This window comes from Schistocerca gregaria, chromosome 2 (genome assembly GCF_023897955.1).
Source record: "Schistocerca gregaria isolate iqSchGreg1 chromosome 2, iqSchGreg1.2, whole genome shotgun sequence".
Classification (NCBI taxonomy): Eukaryota; Metazoa; Arthropoda; class Insecta; order Orthoptera; family Acrididae; genus Schistocerca; species Schistocerca gregaria.
The window spans coordinates 359,424,427-359,445,656 of record NC_064921.1 but is presented as its reverse complement, the minus strand read 5'-3'; the positions used below and the strand labels follow the sequence as shown (position 1 = coordinate 359,445,656).

General features: G+C 42.1%; 1 protein-coding gene across 1 annotated transcript in view; it reads right to left on the bottom strand.

Annotated features, from left to right (window-relative positions):
- Positions 1-10,861: 10,861 nt before the first annotated feature.
- Positions 10,862-21,230, bottom strand: part of LOC126337067 (circadian clock-controlled protein daywake-like) — a 111,312-nt gene continuing 100,943 nt past the window's right edge. Inside the window, exon 6 of the mRNA XM_050001397.1 lies at positions 10,862-11,936. Within this exon, the coding sequence (XP_049857354.1) occupies positions 11,782-11,936 (155 nt within the window). The 3' untranslated portion in view covers positions 10,862-11,781. The remainder of the gene's footprint in view (positions 11,937-21,230) is intronic.

Below are 21,230 nucleotides of genomic sequence, written 5' to 3'. Positions count from 1 at the left end.
CTCTGAGTATAAAACTGATACAGCGTGCATTAGCTATTCATAGACCATTTCATCAAATGAGAGGAATTCCAGTGATGTCAAGCTTAATTCAGTGCAAATTACAGTGAAGAGACCAATACATATCTCGTTGCGCTTCAAAGATTGGGATATAGGAGAAGTAGTTCTTTTGTTGTTGGAGACGTGATCAAGGGTTCAACAAATTGCAGCTGGTTCTTTAAGACTGTACATGTAAGCTGGTCCGTTGGTTTGGGGAGGGGAGCAAACAGCGAGGTCATCGGTCCCATGGGATTGGGTAAGAATGGGGAAGGAAGTCGGCCGTCCCCTTTCAATGGAACCATTCCGGGATTTGTCGGAAGCGATTTAGGGAAATCACCGAAAACCTAAATCAGGTTGGCCGGACAGAGGTTTAGAATCGTCATTACTCCCGAAAGCGAGCCCAGTTTGCTAACCAATGTGCCACCTCTCTCGGTACATGTAAGTAGAGCGTGGCCAGAACAATACTGGCCTAAAAATATATCACAGTTTTTAAATACTTCAAGAAGTCATTTAGTTTGAAAATAATTTTGGTTCTATGCGTTGAACGCGTAGAGTGGAACAATAGTTTATTTTCTAAATTTGTCTCAGTATCACAAAAAGAACCAATGACCAGTTAAGAATAATTATTTCAAGACAACAGTTTTACTGGCGAGCCCTCGGGTGTTTCTATTGATAAAGGAGTTCTAGCTATAATAAACGTAATGTAAATGAGAAGGAACTTAATTTTGCACTATTTGTTGTCATAATCGGTAATCCCGCATTACAAGTGCCAATTTTCACAAACGAAATCTATATACTTCCAAACAGAATGTAAATACAGTAAACAGAAAAAAATCATGTTATATAACATCACAAAAAGACCGACAAAAAATCTGTGATAGGTACGCTCAATGAGTTTTAATGAGTTAAAAAACGTACTTTTTGTTTTACATTTATCTTCGAGTGTTCATATTTCTGTGCACTATATTTCCTAAGATAAATAATTTCAAATACAAATTAAAGAGTGAAATTATTACTGAAAACTCAGAATTGTGGTTTAAATTAAAAACGACAGGCTATTAACATGCCTTTCAGAAACCCTTAGAGAATAAGCATTCCCTGCTCAAACTGAATAAAATCAATAACAATATTTTTTGCGATATTTGCAATAAGTAATACGTCATGTTTTAGAACTGTAAGCAGTATTCCCTTTTTAGTGGAGTTTGCACTATAATGGAATTTTCTGTCTGACTGTAAATCGAAGGTGGTTATTTAGATTGACCTGATACGTGGCTTTAATCTGTGAAAATCCTAGACCCTAACATGTTTTGAGGGACAGGACTGATTCAACTGCCTATAAAGTACACCAGGCCATCATCTAGCCTATCATTATTGTGGATAATTTCTCTCAAAATACAGTTTCTACAGAAATGATACATCGTTACGTGCTAGAAAATGATGGTAATCTACCCATTCTTTAGCGCTTTACGGTTTGCTAAGCAAATACATAAAATACTGAAAACAGCTTACGAGCTCGGATTCTCGAAAGAAATACTAGTGCTCTCTCGTTCTCTGTTAATTGCTAACCTTATTCTCCTACATCAAGCTTCCTGTAAGTTAACTAGTTTTATTGTTACATTAACTTACAGACATAGCGCTACTATCTATAAAACTCTGAAATCGTATCTTTTCTGCACACGTAAGTTTTGATCTGAGAGATGGGAAATGAGTAACATTTTGTAGAAACTATAGCTGAATATCTGTTGATCAGGTTCCGAGGCGCACTACCGAATCTTCCACTACGGGAAGTTTTGGAGGAAAAGATGTAATAAATGGCACGCTCACCTGATGAAACCTTAAATTTTCTCATTGATATCTAAGCTCTTACGACAGTCAAATATGAGATTGCTTCCTTGTGCCACGGAAACTTTTGTTTTTGCCAACTGGTAAAAGCGAAACTAGTTCAAACGAAGAAAGAATGGGCTTGAATGTCCAACCGACGACAAGGTAGTTAGGGACGAGGCATTGGCTGTTGTTATGGCAGGATGGGGAAGGAAAGTGGGCATGAAGTTTAAAGGAAGCCATTTCAGATTTTGCCTTTACTGATTTAGGGAAACCACGGGATCCAAACTTTGAGGGGCAACTGGGGAACTGGATCCCGATCGTACCAGATATGAAACCAGAGTCTTCAGCACTGCGCCGTCTATCTTGACCACAGTTTGATTACTCCTCCTGACTTCTGTACGTGATTTTGGATCGGAGAATTACAAACAATTTCGCTTATTACTAGACAGCATCACTCGCTAAATGTGTATGATGACGGAGGCGGGAGGAATATATACAAACCTATTTGTACTTACCTGAGGGGCATTCTAATAGACAGACAAAAGACCAATCACATATCTGCAGCCGAATGCACGTTATCTAGCCCTCTACTAACATTTTCCATCCGAAAACCGTCTCCTATTTAGTACGCTTCGATGCATACACCACATATTCCGTAAACATTTTTTATTTCAACCTAGTGTTAAGTCTACAATGTTTTACTGCATTTGATAATGGAAATTGTTATATTCGTACATTTAGAAATAAGAGGCTCCTGGAAGCGCAAGAAAAGGTATATGAACGTAGCAAAGTTTCTTAGTAATCCAGTTAGCACTCAGTTTTATAATGATTTATTTTAAGGCAATGACAATGGTAATTATTTGTGTTGTCAAGTGTGTTACAAAACTCTATTTGAGGACTTCTTTATCTCGAAGCTTCTGATTACTGCAATCAGAAGAGGGAATAGCCAAGTGTGTGCTTTCAGGAGGTTAGAAACTAGCGTGTGTAATTTACCAGTTTTTTTACGGATGCAGTCAACAAGTATTACACACTGCATCCAAAACGCATCGTTTTCGCTATATGATAAAAAATACAAGATTCCTGGAGAAAAGTCATAGAAATAAAGCACGTGCTCTATAAAGCACATAATTAAAACTGTCGACATTCAAGACGTGTTTTATTATCTTCGTTACTTGAGAAATTTTAGAAAAAATGGTGTAGTTAACTCCCACCGGCTTTTATTTATAAATTTAAAGTTATTTCTGTGGAAATACCGATGAATTATTAATTCTCCATAAAAATTCCTTTTTCTTCCTTTTAATATTTTGTTCAGTGTTTTAAGTTTTGTCTTTTATTCTACTGAAATTACGTACTGTTTCCTGTGCTTGACTTACAACAGATGAATGCTCATTGCTATCACAGGATTTTTTTGTAATCGTCATATACTTACGAGAGTTTCTTTTTAGTTTTATATATGTAATGCATATAACAATGCGAACGTATGATGTGGTACATTACAGATTGTGTTAAGTATCCTGTGTCCTCATGTGTACTATGCTTCACTTTCTGTGACACGTCGAGATTTATATTTTAGCATTATATTATGTGAAAACGTTTACGACTTTTACAGAACTTTCGTTACATTTGGCGTGGCAGTTACTGGTAAAAAGGCTTTCGGTTGGTTGTTTACTGTTTGTGTCATAGTATTGGTTTTATTGTATTATGTGTTTTGTCTAAGTTTGATCTTTCATGTATTTATATGTCGTATATTTTTAATAAAATGATTTCTACCGTCTCGTTCTGTTGATTATATTTTGTGGTTTTTGAGTAACACAGTGGTTTCCTTGTGGATGTTGCTTCAAGTTTTTCACGATGTCTTGAGTTTATAAATTTTTCTACGTGTAAACCGTCTGGTCTAAGAACATTGTACCTATATTTTCTTCACGTTAGTCAGGGAATCTGACTACGTGATCTCTTCAACATAGGATACTAGTACATTACTTACAGCTTATCTCGTGGCTATTACTATGAGTAGCAAACCTGCTATACGGAGGAGAAGTTACTGTTTCAGATTACTATTGTTGTCTTGTATTTATTGTTACGAACCAGAATAATTTATTTAACATGCTGAAATTTTTTGAAGGTTCTACCAGGTGAGCTCAGAACAGAGTAGGTTAGCGCAGGACTAATGTGCCAGTCAGCATGTCAACAAGGCGTACCACTAATGCAACAGACCTCAGAGCGTGGTAGGCAGAAACGCAATATACTACTACTGTGCTACTTAACAAGGCACTGTGAGGAAACGCTACGCAACTCCACTGCCCAAGCACCACCACAAAATCAAATGTAGACAGAAAGAAACGAGCTGAACGACCCAGAATAATTGCTAAATTACCACAGAGAGGCAAGGAGCACTGATGGGGTCCAAATGAACAGAGTACCTTGTCATAGATGCGGACTCGACCTTTTAAACAGCGAGGGTTTCTTGGGTCAAGAACATCTTCTGTCGTGCTGCTATCCTGTCTGTGTCGCTAGAACCAGAGAGAATAACAGTTTATTGAGTTGCAGTGAAACCACGAGAAGCTGATCAATGATGGCCAGCCTACTGCTTGCATGTTGACTCCAACAGCAAGATGCAACCAACCTGATGCATACGTTAGATATGGTCTGCCATTGCTGTCTACTATGTCATCGTGGATTAGTGTGCGGCCTGTCCTCCTACACTACGGGTCATTGCCGATGATCTGCAAGCTGTTACCTTCAGGCTAACAGGGCATGGCGCATCTGCATAGCATCCTGACCTACTCTTGAGCTTCTGCTGCAATCTTGGTCGATCCACGGTGGATGGCTAGGGCCTAGTGTTCTCGAAAACTGAGTTTCTGGACCACAGTCGATGGCCTCCAATTAAGGGTGTGGTGGATTGTCTTCCAGAGCGCCTAGGTGGTAGCGACACTGTGCCATTGCATAGTGTCTGGCGGGCAGCACATTCCTCACCTCGCCATCACCTGCACAGCCCGCGGCCATGACTCTGACAGGAGGTAGCGACGTCATGACTCGCTGACAACGCGTCAGCCCTTCTTCGTGACGCATGCGCTTTCTCCCGGCCGCCGAGTGCAACTCTGAAGACATAACTATAGCACTGCGTAATAAATAGATGTTGTTACAGATACTGCTGCGTCACTGAGCCCTCCGGGCGTTAAGTGAACCGCTCATCCACACTTCACACTCGACTTCTTGTTCACTCCGCGACCTCAGCACAAGGGTCGCAACACTGACGCCAGGAAGTGGTTTTGACGCCGCAACACTGTATCAGAATTGCCTATTACCTCAAGACATATGTGGCATTGAAGCTAAGTCTACATGTTGCTCATCGTCTAGCAGTATCAGCAAAATGTGGTGTGATGAACGAAATTTTTATTTGTTGATGGCCTTTTAAGAGTATATGTGTGTCTGTTTTTGGCCATATCAAATTGCAGAGACGTCATTAGCACCCTTACCATGTTATTTGTTAAATCAAAAGAGCCTGTGGATTTGTCACAGTTTAGCTCGAGTGCTAGAGATACTTGTTTGACAGCAGTCACCTTGTACCAAGACTTGTTAAACATCTTGTTTATGCGCCAGTCAACAGCATGTGCGAATATTACAAAATGCATTACAGTGCGATGTCTGTGATAATGATATTTATTTTACTACTCATCCCATGTAGGCTTTCACGGCCGGCGTCTTCATCAGTAAACACTTCCGGGCTAAATTGCCGTGGTCGATCTGTAGAACTTCTTTTCCCTGACGTTTCGTTCTCAACTACGGAGAACATCTTCCGAGGTGAATCGACGACTGGCTGCTGGGAGCTGGGGTCGCCGCTTATATGGAGATCGTAGAGGGCGCCACCCCACGTCACGTGGCGTCCATGTGTAGTTATCTCTGGCTATCGTCTGTTCTCTCGATTGCAGGCAATAGATTGTCACGTGATTGATGCAACGTTGACCGCCATATTTTGCCCAATTTTAATCCTTCTTCTTTGCCTCTCTATACATACGTGTATAATATTTTGCTACTGGTTTCGGTCTAAAACCATCTTCAGCGGCAGCCGTACAACATACAAAGTGGACAATGGGACAAACGCCTTTTCAGTTTTTATCTTATTTCGTTTTTCTCTGTCACGTTGTCCACTTTCTATGTTGTACGGCTGCCGTCGAAGATGGTTTAAGATCGAAACCGGTAACAGAATAAATATCATTATCACAGACAGTACAGTGTTATGCATTTTGTATAATACTTGTTGGCGATTTGGGAATGTGGCATAGTATCGTTATGAGTTTCGTTGGTAGATGATACGCCGGAATGATTAGTGTATAACTGATGTGTACGTATTGGAAGTACAGTATTTCCGTTTTTATTTCTTGTTTTTGAAAACGGAAATAGTAAATTACGCAAAATGCCAGATACCGTTTCTGATATTACAAGTGAGACTGTTGTTGCCTTGATGCAGCAGGTACGAGTAGCGTCATATTTGAATTCCCAGACACAGCGGGAAAAGGAGGAGCTACATATGAAGGTAGAAGTTTTACAAGATGTGGTTAAGTAATTACAATCAGGGCTTGTACAAACCAAGACAGTTGTATCTGTACCTTCCCCTTCTTCTTTCGATCTTACAGCGGTCACGTTAACAAAACCTTTTTTCTGACAAGGCAACGGAGGACGTAACAGCGTTCATTGACAATGTTAAGGCTACCGCCGCAGTGAGTGGTCCGACAGACGAGATTTGTCTCTGTGTGGCTAATTTACGACTGGTCGGGGAAGAAAAGACGTATGTGTTGTACCGAGAAGTTCCCAGTAAAGCGGAAACATTCCAGCAACATGAGTTATGGCGACGATATCAGAAGCAAGCAGCACAAGGCTTTTCCGGGGAAGATTAAGTACCTTGACATAGAAACGTAAGAAATCGGTAGAAACCTTTTTGGATAGAATTCGGAGGGTCAATGCACAGACATACCACATGATGCAAAATGCGATCTTGCTTGGGAAGGCGAGAATAGGGCTTTGGACATTTTTCTACGAGGTATCTCACTTATCGTATATATGAAAAATCCTGAGGATTTAGTGGTGGCTCTCAGGGTCGCAACACAATTAGGAGAGATCGGTACTGATACTAGAACACGTACGGATCATTGCGATTTTTCTGCGGAAGTAAAGTGTTACAGATGCAGATGTAAAAGTCTCGTATGAAAGCAGTGTCAGCAACCTGAGTTCTATAAGTGTAGACAAGCACAGGGCTGTGGGAATCATACGAAGGGAAAGCAACGTCAGCAGAAGTAGCCGTTGAACGCAAAGGGGAGTGCTTCAACTGTTGTAAGACATTCCCAATAGGACGTAACATTGCACAAGTAGATGCACAGACTGAATGATGCTTGGCACGCTGTGTAAAAGGCAAGGAACATAAATGTTTGGTGGGCATAGATGTGCACGTGTCAGTCGTCATTCTGGAATAGAATAGGCCCTTTAAATAGTGAGGCTTCCGTAGCTCAAGAACATATTCTGTCGTGCTGCCATTCTGCCAGTGTCGCTAGAACCAGACAAAATGACAGTCTATTGATTTTCAGTGAAAACATGAGAAGTTGATCGATAATGGCCAGCCTGATGCTTGCTTGCTGACTTCAGTACCAGGATGTGGCCAACCTGATACACGCCATAGTTGCTGTATACTGGATCATCGCGGATGAGATGACTCGTGTGCTGCCAGCCCTCCTACAATATGAGTGATTGCGGATGTTCCGCAGGCTCGTGTCTTCACACCAACAAGGCATGACATCTCCACAGCCTTCTGGTAGATGGTTGGACATCTTCTGCCGTCCTGGTCGACCAACCGTGGCTGGCCAGGACCTAGTCTTCACAACAAATGAGTTCCTGGACCGCAGGCCGCAGTCTCCACCTGAGTGCATGATGGGCTACCTTCTAGAGCGCTTCTGTTGTAGCCGCACTGTGTCATTGTAGAGTGTCTGGGTGGGCAGCACCTTCCTCGCTTCGCCGACGTCACCAGCATTGCGCGCGGTCATGGCTCTGATCAGAGGTAGTGGTGATTAGTGTTTAACGTCCCGTCGACAACGAGGTCATTAGAGACGGAGCGCAAGCTTGGGTGAGGGAAGGATTGTGAAAGAAATCGGCCGTGCCCTTTCAAAGGAACCATCCCGGCATTTGCCTGAAACGATTTAGGGAAATCACGGAAAACCTAAATCAGAATGGCTGGAGACGGGATTGAACCGTCGTCCTCCCGAATGCGAGTCCAGTGTGCTAACCACTGCGCCACAGAGGTAGTGACGTCATGACCAGCTGACGAGGAGTGAGGACTTCATCGTAACACGTGCTCTTAACGCCCGGACTCAAACTGCAGCTCTGAAGAGACTTATTACTCTGAACACTTTGCAAATGTTATTACAGATACCGCTTTGTCACTGACGCCTCCAGGGGTGGACTGGACCACTCACTCTCACTTTACACTCAACCTCCTACTCACAACATGACCCAAGCGTACGATTCGCGTAAGTGTGTAAGGTACTGCAGCTAATGTACTTGACCACTGGATTGTATCTGTACGAAAACAAATTGTGGCTTAATACCGGATCTAACAGATCCATGAATTCGATAGTTTCGGGCCGATAATTTTTATGACTTATTATGTTGTGTTTGATGACCACTGCTACTACTTCCAGGGACTTAGATGGATATAACTTGGGTGAAAGACTATTCCCGAGATGTTTACCTCCTCGATATGATCTATATTATAATCTTAGTTTCAAGGTGCCTTTAAAAAAAAGGGCAGATTTTCTGCAATAATATTTCACAAGTAAAATATGTTACAGTATCTGAATAAAGGCTTTGTCTGATCGGATTATATGGCCCATGGGCACTATATTTTTCGCATGTATGTTCGAGGTTATATGAATAGTGTAGCGCGATGAGCACTGACGATATTTGTAGACAGATGTACCATGCTTATTTGGTTATTCAGATCGAGTCAAACTCACAGGTACAAATAACTTTCAAACACAGTGTGGGGAGGAACCTTCTACACAGCCGTCTACACTGTGCAGCAATATAGTGCAGAAATTCAGTGTGGGTAGGAAGCATCATTTTGACCAACCAAAGGAAAGCGAACCTGGTGTGGTTTCTCTCTTCTACGCCATGTCGCGTTCCTAAAAATAGGCTAATCAGAGTGCTTCTAAGACAACACATGCAAATTTTGCTCTCCCATTCGCATACCAGTATTTAACTGGTCCTTAAAATGAAACAGCCAATCAATATGAGCCCTATAATCGGCTATCTTGTTCTGTGTCCCACATTTGGCTGCAAAACACGACCATAGTTCGATCATTGTATCCCACTTGGTGCACAATCTATCGAAAAAAAAAAATGGTTCAAATGGCTCTGAGCACTATGGGACTTAACATCGGAGGTCATCAGTCCCCTAGAACTTAGAACTACTTAAACCTAACTAACGTAAGGACATCACACACATCCATGCCCGAGGTAGGATTCGAAACTGCGACCATAGCGGTCACGAGGTTCCAGACTGAAGCGCAGAGAACCGTTCGGCCACTCCGACCGGCCACAATGAATCCTTAAATTAAATATCACAGTGTTATTTGTCAATATTACGATAAAGGTACAAGATACATGTGGCTCACTTATTAGAACTATTGGTTTAGCTTACAGGTTAAGGTACGAAATTAAAAATTGCATTTCAAAGAAACCAAAAATAATCTGCATTATTTACCAAAATACATAAATATTAGTTATATAAAAGTACAAAACACTTGTGGCTCATTTTATTGACACTTCTGTAATATGTATCAAAGTATGTAAATATATTCGTCTTTCGATCTTAGGCCAACTTGATTTTATGTTATTGGCGACACAATGGTTGAAGTTTCATGTCTGGAGTTTTTAGAAGTACTAATGCTTCACCTCACTTAACCACATTTTAGACAACACATCATGCTGTACGCTAGAAAAAACGTATCTAAGTTTGTTAACTGCCTAATATAGCTTTTCACTTCTTTCGACCTTAGGCTTACTGGACCTAATGCTCAACTGGTAGCACAAAAACCTAAGGTTTTACAGAAGTTTTTCAGTAATACTTTTCCTCACAAGCACCATTCTAGTGGTGACAAGTCTAATGCATCACGTTCTGCACTTGAAAAGTATAACTGGCGTTAATGAGTGGCTAACATAGGTTTTTATTATTTTTACTCTTAGGCCTACTTGAGGTTATGTTTTATTGGTTTGCATAGAACCGAAGTTTCAACATGTGAAGTTTTTATAAGATTTTGACTAATACTTCACCTTAACAAAAATCATTTTATGAGTGAAAGAAGATAATGCATCATGGTATACACAAGAAAAATATATTTGCCGTTACTGATTGGCGCTATTTTCTGTATTTAGTGATAATTCCGACACCACATTATACAGGCCTGAGTCATAGTTGCCATTCTGCGGCTGCGACATTTACTGGACGGAGCTATGGCGCCAAGACTCCCTAAAAAGTTTAATGTCAATTTGTATAGTATTAAAAAAGCAATCAGTAGGTGGTTTGTGGTGTAATAGTACCTAACCTGTCTACATCCTTGGATTCATTAACCTCTTATTTAGAAGTGTATTATAATGCAAATAATAATACTCATGACTGTTTCTTAGGTAAACTTAACTGTTGATATATGACTATATGAATGCTGGGGAACAACAAAGTATACAAGAATTTTAATGGTGTGAAAGTAAACGTCTTAGGATTATTTTTATGCATTTGCCTTCGTAGCACTTAGATTACAGTCGTGTGAAAACATGCTTATATAACCTGGACATTTGGATTAAATGAAGACATACAAATTATTTTCTTTCAGTCATATTCAATTTTCTTTTTGAGTGAGGTTGTGATTGTCACTAACTGCTCATCTTATTGTTGGGTTAAAACATTAAATTAAGGAACTATTTGTAGCAGAAGTCCTTCAGTTAATAACACACACAATGAAGAAAGAATATACGATAATATCTTTATTATACTTTGTACGTATTTCATTAACAAAATTTGTTTCACTACAGGCAACAATCCTGGCAGCTAAAACGAGCTTTCTCAAACAATTACAAAAATAAATTGTATTTAAAGTTAGACATTACGAGGTGGTCTGGAAGTGAAATAAGAGTCAAGTAACAGATCGCTTGGAACTAATGGATCTAACTTGATTTCTCCTAGTGTTGAGTCGTAAGGCACTTACAATGAGAAATCCTGAATATACACATATGAATGCGAACTCGAACGGCTTTCTTGACATTAAAATAATTACACAAATAGCATTTACTTACAAATTCTGTATATTTCTATCCAAAAGTCGATCTAGCAGCTTTTTTCATTACTTCATTTTTGGTTGAAAGCAAATATTTTATCAATTATTACAAACAGAAAATAAGGCTTAATCTGATATGTACTTCCAAGATTGACTAATCATTAACTTTGTAAGGTGGTACTACTAGATAAAAACTCTTTCCTTGAAACTATAATTACGAGCTGACTACCATGTTCTTAGCGTCTACAGAATGTATGAGATAGACAATGTTGACACATTTTACTAGGAGATATAGTGGAATATTCTTGTAATTTGGATTTTTCCAAACAGGATGTTGCAGTAGTGAACGAAGTTGAACTGTCCAACTTTTGATCGAGATCACATAAGTACTCCACCAGCAACGTCCGACAGCTTTGAGGGCCTTCCCTGGAGCCCACGACGCTGTATAGGAAGTCACAGCCTGGCAGCACTTGAGTTTCGCACTCGGCAACAGTCTCTGACACACAGTTCGTGCAGGGAAGCACTTTGGACACTTGTTCCTCGCGGAGCACCGCAACTGCTAATGACGTCATCGAGCGGAGGGCTGCTGCACTGCACTGGTTGGCTACTGGTCGCGCAGCCATATCCTGATAGGCACGCGGAGCAGCGCCACATTGAGGTACTCCTTGAAGTGCCTGCTAATGCTCTGCGCCGCCGCCGGCTTCATTTCCTTGATGATCTCATTGGCATTCTGGTTCAGGAACTGGTTCATCGCCTCCCCTGAGTGTAAAAAAGCCGAAAGTTTACCACCAACAACATACTGAGACAAACTAGGATGTTTACTAGGGAAAGAAACGAAGAGTCATATAGAATTGTTGTTTGGGAGATCCCAAGGCGCTGTTCGGCTACCTATCTCGAAAGGGTTTTCTTCCTGAGTATTATGAAAGGATAGTTGCTACGCACCATACATCAGAGGTGTTGAGTCACAGACAGGCACAACAAAAAGACTAACAAAAATAAGCTTTTTGCAAACAAGGCCTTTGTCAAAAATAGATGACAGACAGAGATGCACACAACAAACACACACACACACACACACACACACACACACACACACACACACACACACACACAAAACAGCAACTCACACACAAATGACCACAGCCTCTAGCAACTGAAGCCACACGATGAGCAGCAGCAGCAGCAGCAGCAGTGCATGATGGGAGAGGTAACTGAGTGTGGGTAAGGAGGAGGCTGGGGCGGGGAGGAGGCAGAGAGCAGGGTAGGTGTGGGGGACAGTGATGTGCTGCTCGGATCGTGCAAGGACAAGGTGGAGAGTAGGTAGGGCAGATAGGCTGTAAGGTGTCAGGCAAATCCAACACCTTCCATGAAAACCCTGACATGATAAGAAAATCCGGTTGTAAGTCACATAGCTCCGAATATATCGTGACATTAAATTAACCAAAGTAGCACGAGTAACGAGTAAGCAAATGGAATACCATAGACTAACACAAGAATGCCTAAATGCAAGTCATACCTTCCCACCGTGAGACAGACGCATTTCCGAGGGGAGAAACGAGAACAGAAGCCGAGAGCAGAACCGTGTTAAGCTAGAAGGCCCTACGATAAGGGACGGACTGGACACCCACGTTGCCAGCTAACCACTAGGACAACGCCTGTAAGTTTCAGCGTGAGACATTTTCTCGTCTCTGTTACGTCAAGGACCACCCCCCAGCCCATGTTAAAAGCTAGAGCCCTCCAGGAAAACAGTACAGATCTTACGATAACACAAAAAGGGCCACACCACCCGCAAGTTTTAGCATGAGACTTTTTCGCGTCTCTGTTACGTTAGGACCAGCCCCCAGCCCATGTTAAAAGATAGAGCGCTCCAGAAGAACAGTATAGATCTTAGGATAACGCTAAAAGGACCACACCAGCTGCAAGTTTTGTCGTGAGACTTTTTCGCGTCTCTGTTACGTTACAAACTTTAAAAACATTGCCCCACCACGAAAAGTATAACGTTTCTCATTGGATAGACAGAATTTTTGTAGGTGTAGCTTAAGGTTAACATTGAGACCCTGATTGATCAGATGAAAACACAGCCAGATAGCTTTTTTTAACCAACTTCGGTAAATGGTAGTAAGGAGAAGTTAGGAGAGGTTAGTTAGTTCCGAGACGGCGAGCTGGATGGCTGCTGCGCCGGCCGCCGCCCCCTGACCAACACCGACAAGGTAATGAACGCACGCGATGCCGCATAGCGGCGCATAAAGCTTCACTCAGAACTGCAGAAGTCTCATCTGTTACACCTCCTTTTTGCGTAATACTAGTGTCGATCGTCAATTAAAGCTCATGGTGTTCACATTTGCCACTTGAAGTAAAAATCTGAAACGCGACGATGTTTCTGATATATAGTTATTGAGAAGCCACATCAGCCACTGTAATTTACGACATGTTAGATAAGTAATTAAATATAATTGAGGGTCACTGTAGACCATTTTGATACTTTTCTCTTTTGTGAAACTTAATTTAAACCTAGATTATAGATGTGATATGGCATAGGTCATCCTTCGATCCATTGTAGAACTTGGAAACCCATTCAGGGAATATCCGTTCACATTTTTGTTGAACGCAGTTGGTTTTTACCATCCTGTATTAAAACACTTCTTTTATCAATAGTGCAATTGATAAACAATATTTTATAAATAGAATAAAATTTCCAATGGTAAACTCAACTGCTTTCTCGACGTTATTTTACCAGGTAACTAAAAATAGGAAAGCCTTGAACCCCTTCCACTAAATTTAGTTAGTATTAAGATTCTTTTACAGGGAGTGCAGTGGAGCTGACGCTGAAATCATTAAGTATTTAGTTATATCTTCGCTAGTCTCACTGAACTCTTCTGAATTCTACATGTCATGTGTGGTCTGGCGTCTCCTTACCAGCAACAGGTCCCAGGTTCAAAATAGTCAATTCCCTAAAAAACATGCTCAGAGCGTCGTTGCGCGAAAGTGGTAGGGAGACACGATATAGAACAAACAGACACCATCCAGAATGTTAGAAGGCACAGTCGAGTGGATAGACGGAGAGCGGAGGAGTGGTGGTGGGGGGGGGGGGGGGGGGGGGAGGGAGGGGGGAGGTGAGCGGGGGGTAGTGGAAAATGCGAATTAAACAAACTGAGTGCGTTGGTGGAACAGGGGACTGTGTAGTGCTGGAATGTTAACAGGGAAGGGGCTAGATGGGTGACTAATAAAGGTTGAGGCCAGGAGGATTACAGGAACGTAGGATATATTGCAGGGAGGTTTCCCACCTGCACAATTCAGAGAAGCTGGTGTAGGTGGGAAGTATCCATATGGCACATGCTGTGAAGCATTAATTGAATTGAAGTATGTCGTGTTTGGCGGTGTGTTCAGCAACAGTGTGGTCGAGTTGTTCCTTGTTCACAGTTTGTCAGTGGCCATTCATGTGAAAAGACAGTTTGGTTGTGACACCCACACAGAATGCAGCACAGTGGTTGCCACTTAGCTTGTAGATCACATAGCTGGTTTCACAGGTTGCCCTGCCTTTGATTGGGTAGGTGATGTTTGTGATCGGATTGGAGTAGGTGGTGATAGGAGGATGAATGGGACAGGTCTTGCCTCTATCTCTATTACAGGGATATGAACTACGAGGAAGAGGCTGGGAGCAGTGGTTGTGTAGGGGTGGACGAGTATGTTGTGTAGCTCTGGTGGAAGGCGGAATATCAGTGTAAGAAGAGTAGGAAGTATAGTGGGCAGGACATTTCCCATCTCAGGGTAAGACGAGTGGTAGTCGAAACCCTGGCAGAGAATTTCTCCATTCAGGATTTTCCATTGTTTTGTGTTTTGGCTTTCTTCCTCTGCCGATAATGGTCCCTTTCTATGCGACATATAGGAGCTGTACCTGATGTTTATCTTATGAGTGCAAGTGTCTGTCAGGGGTATCTACGTAGCACTGTGTCATGTTCAAAGAGTACGATGACAAAAAAAGGGGGGGGACAGGGTGAAACACAGCATCGGCACATAGCCTACTCCTCTCGTCTAGTGCCAAGGGGACCACCGGTCTTGTGCTCCCCGTCCAATGGGCAGATCATCAACACTGTCACAAGCCCTCACCTCATCAGACGTTGCTGAGAGTTTTGGATGTTGATTCACGACGTTTTCCAAATTTGACGATTAGGAGCTTCTCACCCACCGTACTGTTATTGAATTTTTTTTCACCACGCTTCCAACTGGCTGTCTGCAACACGAGTACCTCTTCAGAGGTATGCGTAAGCGACCGCTACGGAGGCGGGTTGCTGGAGGAAAAAAAAAAGGATATTTATGTGACGGTGCTTTGCACCACAATTGTGGACTCAGGCTGTAAGAGAAGTTGAAGCACATCGCAAAGAGTAACAAAAACTTCGAAGGTAGCTTCCCACGAGCACGTGCTGAAAAATAATACCTCCGAATTTTTTATGTGAAAATTCAAAAACCATATTGAATAAACAAAAATCTGTTAACATTCTACGTCTTTATTCTTCATGTCTACACAATCATTCCTCAGCATAGTCACCTTGACGACCAACACATTTTCCCAACTAGAGACCAGTTTCTTATTATTAGAAATAAAAATACAAGAGAAGCAATGATTAATGGAACCAGATACTATGTTAAATGTTTGTATAATAACGCCATTGATTGCCACGTTTTAGCTGGAAAAAATTGAATTTTGATTCCGTGTGTAAATGTGATTAATTCTGGTACTATTTTACCTTTTGAATTTCAAAGAGGACAATTCCCAATCATTTCTGCATTTGAACAGAGATAATCATTCAAAAAAGGTGGTAGGTACTTTACTAAGGCAACCAGTTTTTATGCGTGGTCAGTTATATGTTACAGCAAGTAGAGTTCGAGCCTTCATGGATTAAAATTATATATTAAGATGCTTTAAGAGTTTTCACATAAAAAATTAGAAGGCACTACTTTTCAGCATAATTTCGTGGAATGGTACGTTCGAAATTTTTGTTACTCTTTGTGATATGATTCAACTTCCCCTACAGCATCAATCCACAATTATGACGTAAAGTACCGATACATAAATGACCTATTTTTCCCCAGCAACCCGTCTCCGTAGAAGTCGCTTACGCACGCCTTTGAGGTGGCACTCGACTTGCAAGTCGGCTCTAGTTCTTGGTGGTAAAGTGGAGACTGTATCAGGGTTGGAGACATTTAACAGCCATGAAGTTATTGGTTATAGTACATTTCAGATATGTGAAGTGTATAACAGAGATCGCGGTTCATATTACTATATGTCTACAATGCCGTAGGTTCTTCGGACAAGGAATCGTCGTAAAGTAAATGAATCAGAGTCTGTGTCCGTATGGGTTAGAGGTGGAAAAAATTTTCACCACCAATAAACTGTAGGAAAGGGGGGTGAAAAGTTCATGGTCATCACACTTTGCTCCAACGTCATGGATCAACATCCAAAGCACCCGCCGTGTCTCACGAAGTGAGGGCTTGTGATAGTGTTGCTGGTGATCCGTTCAGGGGATGGGAACGTTGAGCCTGGTGGTTTCCTTCGTGCTGTTCTCCGTTTTCTTTCTTCGTACTGTACGATCATGACATAGCGAACAGGATTATTTAGCGAATGTTGAAAGGATATTTACGAAAAATATAATTTGTACTGAAGCATTGTATCGTTAAATTGAAAAATAAAGTAATTATTTCCCTAATCTGTATCTTTAATTTTCTGGTTCTTCTTCTCCCTTTCTTAATCTTTTCCTCGTAGCGTTCACGTACGTACTAAAAATCTGTTTAGTGTTCAAGTAAGAACTAGGTATACAGTTGCGAATAAAATTCCAATTAGTTTTATAAAAATTTGAGTTTCGCTACTTTGTTGTTGTTGTTGTGGTGGTGGTGGTATTTAGTCCAGAGATTAGTTTGATGCAGCTTTCCATGCTACTATATACTGCGCAATCCTCTTAATCTCCGAGTAACTACTGCAACCCATATCCTTCTGAATCTGCTTAGTGTATTCATCTATTGGTCTCCTTCTACGATTTTTACCGTCCACGCTGCGCTCCAGTACTAAATTGATGATCCCTTGATGCTTCAGAACGTATCCGACCAATCTATCCCATCTTCCAGTCAAGTTGTGCCACAAACTTCTCTTCTCCCCATTTCTATTCAATACCTCCTCATTAGTTATGTGACCTACCCATCTAATCTTCAGCATTCTTCTGTAACACCACAGTTCGAAAGCTTCTATTCTCTTCTTGTCCACACTATCTATCGTCCATGTTTCACTTCCATACATCGCTACACTCCATACAAATACTTTCAGAAACGACTTCCTGACACTTAAATCTATATTCGATGTTAACAAATTTCTCTTCTTCAGAAACGCTTTCCTTTCAATTGCTGATCATCTGCTTGGACCTGAAGATGTTCCTGAGTATTCTAAATATGTAATACAATTAAAAGTGGGCAACTAAGACTGAACAGTAAAAGTAACATCGATTGAATACAGTCACCCACGTTTAGCAGTAACAAGTTTAATAATTAATATAAGGAAGTCTTTTCGTTATTTGGTTCTTTGGTTGATTTGTATTACGATAGGTGTCGACAATCTCTACTGTCCCACATTTTGTGCCTCTTCCTTAATATGCTGCTAAATTCTTCGGTCATGCAATACTACTATTTTCTACCTCTCCCTCTCTTCGTTGCGGGACAATGTCACAAGATAATTGACCCACCCAAAAATATTTCTTCTTTCAGACAACTTACGGAAATTCAGCTGGGTGACCGACAACCGCTGATATTTTGACAGGTACACACCCTGTCATTATCAGCGCACAAATACAATGAGACAGCGCGGTGCAAATAAATTTAACTCCTCGCTATGCAGGGCATATGCCGAAAGATAACACTCACAACACCGTAAACACTTGCGCTACGACACAACTAAAGATGACCAAATCATAAGTTACCGACAGTGAATATTAAACACCTCGTTTGCTGACCACGTAAACCTCACAGTTCCTTAAAATGCCGCCATTTTTATGGCTATTTAAAGTACGTGCCCAGTGCAATGCAACGAATGCTGGCAGACGCTTCAGTACACGCGATTTTATATTTAAAAGCGGGAGAAATCGTACGCTATCAAATAACGGAATCAGAAGTCGACCGAATTATTCGCGTTCCGTCAACGGACAGCACAGACAATCGAAGTGTTAATTACCAGTGAGGGTTGGTGTGTGTGTGGGGGGGGGGGGGGGGGGGAGGGGCGAGGGGATGAGAGGTAGCATTAACTCATTCCTTCTGTTATTTGATCAGGGATATAACAGGGCTCCAAAAATTATTAAACGAAACTTTGGTCTCTATTTTGATGGACATTTTGTTTAAATTCTGATTTCTCTATTTAGACGGAGGTTTTTGCCTAAGTTTTTGCTTTGAATCCTACTTTTTTCCCTGATCAAACAAAGGGACAGATTCGATGTTAACTCAACCATCGGAAATTAATATTCACTGTCAGATAAGTTCGGACTGTGGTCATCATAGAACAAATGTTTACGGCATTGTGTGTGGTGTCTTTTGGCATATGCCTTGTACACTGAGGAATTAAATTTATTTGCACAGGACTCTGTCAGTGTAGATGTGCGCTGAAAATGACACGGTGTGCACCTGTCGCAGATGTCACCCAGCCACACTCCTCTAAGCTGTTTGAACTTTTATACGTCGTGAGAAATCAAAGTTTCACATTATTTTCCTCATTAGAGTCATTTCCGCTACTCTCTTTTCTTTTATTTTTCCGCTAACATACTTTCTAAGTATCGGTACCTACAACGTTTTCTCTATTCCAAAGACTATCCTTTTAATAACACCTTTATTAAATGCTCATATTTGTCGTTTTATTACGGTACTTCGGTGATTTCTACATTCATCTTCAGTTTTTTTACAGTCCTCGCTTTCACAACATTCTCCAAAGTAAAAAAGTGTTTTTGGCCTGGTCCTGTGAACACTGCTGATCATCTCCATATTTGATCGTCTCAATCCATTCTTCTCCTAATGCAATGGCTTACTGTTTTTGCAAATGGTTCATCTGTTACTTTAACAGAAAAAAACAGAAACAAACGGTGAAAAATTGCAACCCTGTATAACATATCTCCCAATACCTGAAAAATGTGTGGCCTCCAAAGGCAAGTTCGAAGTGGTTCAGCCATGTTAATAAAAATGTAACTTGATTTGTTAATTACTACCATCAGAACATGCCAAGGAATTATTCATCCTTTGGTTTTGATGCTCTTGCAACAGACATATTTGGGTAAAACAAGGGCTCTAAAAAGCATACTTTAAGAGCTACGAACACTTGTTCAATACAGACGTGTGTTCCATTGTAGCGAAGATGAACGAGTGCTCATAGTTCCGCAGATATGCGTCCTAGAGCCCATGTTTACTAGAGTTTTGTCTTCTTTTGGTCCATGTTACCACATCTGAAAGGTCCCTATCCTATAGTATTAGCAAGAACAGTATCAGTACATATATTCCACTGTCAGAGATATCAGAACGGTTTTCGCTTATAACCATCGACTCGTTCGTTTCCGGTACAGCAACCCTTCCTCAAATTGATATATCTATCCTTCTCCATCGTCCCAGATAGTTTGTAACATCATCAGAGAATCACCCTGTATTAACACACACTAACAGGAGCGGGCGCCTATAACTTTGACAGTCTGTAGCGTTGTTGGATCACGTTTCCGGACAAGGCTTCCTATGTAAAACTTGATCTGATAAGTCCCCTCTACAACCTCTAGAAGTGTGTAACATGAATTGTGAGACACCCTGTATACATGGCTCTTGTCGACTGTCACTAGAATGCAATATACACTCCTGGAAATCGAAAAAAGAACACATTGACACCGGTGTGTCAGACCCACCATACTTGCTCCGGACACTCGAGAGGGCTGTACAGGCAATGATCACACGCACGGCACAGCGGACACACCAGGAACCGAGGTGTTGCCCGTCGAATGGCGCTAGCTGCGCAGCATTTGTGCACCGCCGCCGTCAGTGTCAGCCAGTTTGCAGTGGCATACGGAGCTCAATCGCAGTCTTTAACACTGGTAGCATGCCGCGACAGCGTGGACGTGAACCGTATGTGCAGTTGACGTACTTTGAGCGAGGGCGTATAGTGGGCATGCGGGAGGCCGGGTGGACGTACCGCCGAATTGCTCAACACGTGGGGCGTGAGGTCTCCACAGTACATCGATGTTGTCGCCAGTGGTCGGCGGAAGGTGCACGTGCCCGTCGACCTGGGACCGGACCGCAGCGACGCACGGATGCACGCCAAGACCGTAGGATCCTACGCAGTGCCATAGGGGACCGCACCGCCACTTCCCAGCAAATTAGAGACACTGTTGCTCTTCCGCTCACGCCCCAACATCGTGCAGCCCGCCTCCAGTGGTGTCGCGACAGGCGTGAATGGAGGGACGGATGGAGACGTGTCGTCTTCAGCGATGAGAGTCGCTTCTGCCTTGGTGCCAATGATGGTCGTATGCGTGTTTGGCACCGTGCAGGTGAGCGCCACAATTAGGACTGCATACGACCGAGGCACACAGGGCCAACACCCGGCATCATGGTGTGGGGAGCGATCTTCTACACTGGCCGTACAACTCTAGTGATCGTCGAGGGGACACTGAATAGTGCACGGTACATCCAAACCGTCATCGAACCCATCGTTCTACCATTCCTAGACCGGCAAGGGAACTTGCTGTTCCAACAGGACAATGCCCGTCCGCATGTATCCCGTGCCTCCCAACGTGCTCTAGAAGGTGTAAGTCAACTACCCTGGCCAGCAAGATCTCCGGATCTGTCCCCCATTGTGCATGTTTGGGACTGGATGAAGCGTCGTCTCACGCGGTCTGCACGTCCAGCACGAACGCTGTTCCAACTGAGGCGCCAGGTGGAAATGGCATGGCAAGCCGTTCCACAGGACTACATCCAGCATCTCTACGATCGTCTCCATGGGAGAATAGCAGCCTGCATTGCTGCGAAAGGTGGATATACACTGTACTAGTGCCG